Genomic DNA, 5,405 nt, shown 5'->3' on the forward strand with positions numbered 1-5,405 from the left:
GTTCTTTTGCGCTCAGGAAAGATCTTCCGTTCATTTAAAGATGGTAGAAATCATGTCATGTTCAGTTACGGAGTAACGGATGCAATGGCAGTAAATGTGAATATGACGTGGGGAAAAAAGACGGAAAGCACTGTATGGACGGGACTATAAGTACACCGGCCGTCTGCCACAACCAATCAACCATACAAGAATAAGTATACTCTTCCTCGCACAAAACACAAACTAGATAAGTATCTTCCACGCCCCTCATTTGCACAACACAATTACATACTATAAGTAAATCTTTTCCAACACACTGAACTTATACGAATGTAAACAGAGGTTGATACGCTTGACTAACGAAATGGATAGTTTGCCTAAGCGCGACGCAAACTACGTCCCTTTGAGCCCCATCACGTTCCTGCAGAGGGCTGCCTCTGTCTATGCGGACCGCACCTCGCTTGTGTACGGCAACACCATCTTCACCTGGCGGCAGACATACGAGCGCTGCTGCCGGCTCGCCGCCGCCCTACAACAACTCGGCGTCATGAAGAAGGACGTCGTGAGAACCTTGACTAACAAACAAATTCCTCTATATATCAGTCATCCTGTATCGGTATGTCATAGTATCTTCTTACTTCTACTCACCTCTTTTTCTATATCTACTAGGTGTCCGTTCTTGCGCCCAACACGCCGGCGCTATACGAGATGCACTTCGCCGTGCCCATGGCCGGCGCGGTGCTCAACGCCATCAACACGCGACTGGACGCCACCGCCGCAGCTGGCATCATCAAGCATGCCGATCCCAAGCTTCTTTTCGTGGACTACCAGTACATGTGCCTGGCTACCGAGGTACTTAAAGGCATTAGGGACGGCGAGGCGGCTGGCAGTATCTCACCATTGCTTGTGGTAATCGACGACCTCAACAAGCCGGAGGAAACGAGAATAGGCGAGCTCCACTACGAGCAGTTGGTGGAAAGGGGCGACCCAGAGCAGCGACCACCGCGCTCCGTCGACGACGAGTGGGACGCTATCACGCTCAACTACACCTCCGGCACGACAAGCTCGGCTCTCAAGGGCGTCGTGTACAGCCACCGTGGCGCGTACCTGAGCACCGTGGGCCTCCTACTCCAGTGGGGGGTCGGGAGCGAGCCCGTGTACCTATGGTCACTCCCCATGTTCCACTGCAATGGGTGGACCCTGACGTGGGGCGTGGCTGCGCGGGGCGGCGTCAATGTCTGCATCCGTACGCCGGCGGCTGACGACATGTACGCTGCCTTGTCTGCCCACGGTGTTACGCACATGTGCGGGGCGCCGGTGCTACTTAACATCCTTGTGGAGGCACGCCGAGAACCGTTACTCCACGCCGTGGAGGTGCTAACTGGTGGCGCGCCGCCACCGGCGGCGCTTCTCGAACGCGTCGAGCGGCTGGGCTTCAACGTCACGCACGCCTATGGCATGACGGAGGCCACCGGCTCTGCCATGGTTTGCGAGTGGCGAGAGCGGTGGAACACCCTGCCAACATCCACGCGCGCGCGCCTCAAGGCTCGGCAAGGGGTGAGCGCGCTCTCCCTCGCGGACGCCGCCGTCGTGAACAACATCGACACCATGCAGAGTGTGCCCAGGGACGGCACCGCCCTTGGCGAGATCATGCTCCGCGGCAACAGTATCATGAAAGGGTACTATAAGGATACCGCCGCAACGGCGAGCGCGTTTCGCGGTGGGTGGTTCCTGACGGGTGATGTAGGTGTGGTGCACCCGGACGGATACGTTGAGATCAAGGACCGATCCAAGGACGTGATCATCTCCGGCGGCGAGAACATCAGTAGCGTCGATGTGGAGATGGCGTTGTACCAGCACCACGCGGTGCGGGAGGCGGCGGTAGTGGCCATGCCGCATCCGCACTGGGGCGAGACGCCGTGCGCATTTGTGGCGCTGGAGCCGGGGTTCTCCTGCCTTGGCGAGGTCACGGAGGAGGACATTATCTTGTTCTGCCGTGATAAAATGCCGCATTTCATGGTGCCGCGGAAGGTTGTTTTCGTGGACAAGCTGCCGACGAACTCCACGGGGAAGGTGCGGAAGATTGAGCTGCGCCAGAGGCTGCACGGATGTAGCCAAAGTGCTCCGGGTGACAGCAGGCCCGGCTCGGCTTTGGCCGGCAAAGCCAGGCTTTGAAGTTCAGTTCACGCTAGTAATAGGACTAGCACTGCCAGGTAGAAACTACAATGGCTGGCAATAGCAAAAAAAGACATCGCAGTCTTCAAGCACCACAAAGCTTCATGAGAGCATCTCCAGACGCGCCCCAGCAGGCCCCAGAGCGACTTTTTTGCTCCGGCGCCAAAAAAAAATCCCGGTCGCGCCCCCAAGACGCTAAAATCCGCCGGCTCGGCTCTTTTTGGGCCCGGCGCACCCAGGCTGAACCGAGCGCACTGGGGGGCACTTGGGGGCACTTGGCGGAAGGGAAAAGAGTATCTGGGCCACCACTGTCAGGCGAAAACGCATCTTTGCACGTCCAGATTCGTCCACCGCGCGCGCGCCCTCCCGCCGCCTTGCCGATCCCGGCGCCGACCACCCCTCGCCATCGCTAGATAGACCATTCCCCCGAGTCTAACAAAACTCTGTAGAGGATGTTGTAAAACGGAAGAGAAGACGTTTGTATGAGATGGGTTAAAAGCACAAAAACTTGCGATCCCAAGGTCTGTGAATTACCTGAATTTTTTGTTTATAAGATGGGAATTTGAATATTGAATTTGTAAAAGCTTTGGCATAAATGATCTAGGAGAAGAAATATGGCATGCTCGGCTTCTTACTTCAAATAAAATTATTCGTCCTGAGAATTAGTGAAAAAAATCTGTAAGGAGTGCTAGATAGGCTAGAAAGAAGAAACGCCTACATATGCTATGCTGGTCAATTTTCTATTTGGATTTTTTTTAATTTTTTGTGTTTCTTTTTTTTTTTGACCGGGTACATATGAGCCTGGGCAACAAAACGCTGCACTAGGACATGAAAATCCGCTTCTGCGCCCAGGCTCATCACTTTTTTAAGCAGTTGAATACATGGTTTCTTGCCCTGTTCCTGGGATCATTTTATCAAAGCCTTGAGAGTGAAATGCTAGGTTGACCTTTCAAGGATGTAAAACCTTTAACTAGTCCATTGCAAATGGTTAACTTTGAGCCAGGATACCTTGATTAGACAGTTAAAACAGTCATCATGTTGTTCCAAAGACTTCATTTCTTGTGCAGACACTTGTGACTTTATCCGACTCTCAATTTTTCTGGTGAAACGAAGCGTTGTTTCCCTTGCCTATCAGTGTCAGTAATAATAATATAAATGACACACAACTCTTTGTTTTGACCATTCACACCATCCAGTTGTGATATTACACTCAGCAACTCTAATAATTCAAAAAGTAAAACGAAGTTCATGTAGTAATAAATATTACAAGGCTTGAGAATTAATAATTAACATAACTACGGGAAAAAAGGCACAACCCATGCAAAATTATACAGTATAATATAAAAACACTGGATAATTACAACCATTTGACACAATGGCACTGACTGCATGACTTCCTGATATTTAGCTTAACATTAGAGGGGACCTTCCCCACAATGTATTGTTCGGTAGCCAAAACTGCTTTGTGGGCTTCTCTGATCATACGCTGTCCCGTAGGAGGGCTGCAACCACCAATTTTGTGGACAGCTAACCTATCAACATGTTCATAACCAGCACTATATATGGGGTCCAGTTTAAGATTCTCAAGTGATGTTGCATTGTCAAGAATATGGCATGTTAGCTCAACCATGCTCTTTGCAGAGCAAAAGCCATCGATCTTCACGTTCTTGATGCTGACGTGGTGCTGTCCTGGCATCTTTCTGAGAAGCGAGGAATCCCCAGATACAGGATCATGCTTCATGCGAGACTGCCATACCTGCACAGGTAAAACAGACATGAATTGCTGGTTCCTCGGTTATAAGATGCCCTCACAAGACAGAAGAGCGACTTACAGACAATGAGAAAGTTTCCAACACAGGACAAGCATCTAGGAGAAAAGCTAGAGAACAATAATCATAAGCTGGGGAAAAGGCCCCTTCTTCAACAGAAAGACAGATCTCCAGTAGCTTGAGGTGCAGGAATTTGGCAGCTAAATTTGGTGTATCAAGAACCTGCATAAAAGCATCCATATCAATTACTGTATATTCTAAAACATGCTTATGACGAGAACGCAACATCAACGATGGCTAATTAAATAATAGTGTTAGTCACTCTTCAAATAATAAATATAGAATTTAATGTACCTCACCAGCTGAAGAAATGCCAAGAGTTTCAAGATTTGGCATAATCCGAGGAAGCTCGGCACGGGCATAATAAACGAGGTTATACTCAAAGGGCCACAACATCTCTAGGTTCTTCACTCGCAATGAATCTCCAAATGGAAGTCGTACGGGAGTAGTATCAATACGAACTGTGCAAAGATTCGGAGCTTTGTTCTCTATCAGTTCCAGTGTTTTGCATCCAAACACTGTCAGGTGGTTGAACTGGTTTAGCAGGGACGGTATCTTCAGGCAAGTGATCTTATTGCATTTGCTAAGATCCAGCTCCTCCAAAACAAAAGAATTGGAAAGAAGGCACCCTAAATCCTCCCCTGTAATATGTACCTCAGACAGATGCAGCTTTCTCAAGCAACCAAGTCCAGCCATGGGATGGAAGGCACAGCCTTTGGGTTTTAGATAGCTAATTGACTTTCCACTTCCATTGAATAAAAGTGGGCAGGGAAAGTTGTAGTGCTTTGCATCGTATACTACAGGCAGCGAAACTACAAGTTCTTCAAGCTGTGGATTAACAGCAATCTTAAGCCAACTCTTGAGACGACTGGCGTAGATACGAGAACCACAGCATTCAAGCTTGAATGTCTTCACACCACTGCCTGTGTGTTTTTTCATAATTTGGTCAACTATTTCGGTGAACTTCAAAGCTAGTTTATCCTGTTCACATGCAAGTCTCAGTAGTCTCTGAAAGTACAGAGGTCACCTGATTCCCAAACAAATTATTACTTATTCCTGAAATGCACAACAGTGAAATCAATATTCTAGTGTGAACTTTGAATCTAGCAGAAAAGTACAGAGGAAGCAGAGTCTCTTCTATTTACCTTTGCAGAAACTTGGTTAAAGTACAATGCTTCAAGAATGTACTGAAGTATCGAAATTTATCGAAGCTAACCAATTGCTAGGTTGAATGAGCATACTTATTGCAGTTCTAAGCTGATTTCTTCTTTCTGAAGTAGCTTTAAATAGGTTACTTGACATGTTTATTTTTTATTCATCGACCAAGATTTTGTCAGAATTGCTGAACTGGGAGGCTTTCATTTTGTGATTTATAAAAGGGCAAAGTACTATAGAACATTGTCGAACATAGAGAAGTTTGAT

At 48.2% G+C, this 5,405-nt stretch overlaps 2 protein-coding genes across 2 annotated transcripts; one reads left to right on the forward strand and one right to left on the reverse strand.

Annotated features, from left to right (window-relative positions):
• The first annotated feature begins 201 nt into the window (after window positions 1–201).
• On the forward strand, window positions 202–3,076 carry LOC119319326 (benzoate--CoA ligase, peroxisomal-like). Its single transcript, XM_037593820.1, has 2 exons — window positions 202–541; window positions 649–3,076. Exons 1-2 carry the CDS (start codon window positions 344–346, stop codon window positions 2,152–2,154), a joined length of 1,704 nt encoding a protein of 567 aa, XP_037449717.1. The 5' UTR covers window positions 202–343; the 3' UTR covers window positions 2,155–3,076.
• Window positions 3,077–3,511: 435 nt separating this feature from the next.
• On the reverse strand, window positions 3,512–4,997 carry LOC119350148 (the record flags this gene model as incomplete). Its single annotated transcript, XM_037618119.1, has 3 exons — window positions 3,512–3,910; window positions 3,987–4,145; window positions 4,278–4,997. Coding segments are annotated over 3 exons (1,278 nt in total), but the record flags the coding sequence as incomplete, so codon positions are not given.
• Between the last annotated feature and the right edge of the window lie 408 nt (window positions 4,998–5,405).

Source organism: Triticum dicoccoides, chromosome 1B (assembly GCF_002162155.2).
Source record: "Triticum dicoccoides isolate Atlit2015 ecotype Zavitan chromosome 1B, WEW_v2.0, whole genome shotgun sequence".
NCBI classification, from domain to species: Eukaryota; Viridiplantae; Streptophyta; class Magnoliopsida; order Poales; family Poaceae; genus Triticum; species Triticum dicoccoides.

Excerpts from the sequence above, each read along its gene's own strand:
- LOC119319326 (XM_037593820.1), top strand. The coding sequence starts at position 344 with ATGGATAGTTTGCCTAAGCGCGACGCAAACTACGTCCCTTTGAGCCCC. Across the intron at positions 542-648 it reads GCGTCATGAAGAAGGACGTC|GTGTCCGTTCTTGCGCCCAA; the intron begins GTGAGAACCTTG and ends TATATCTACTAG.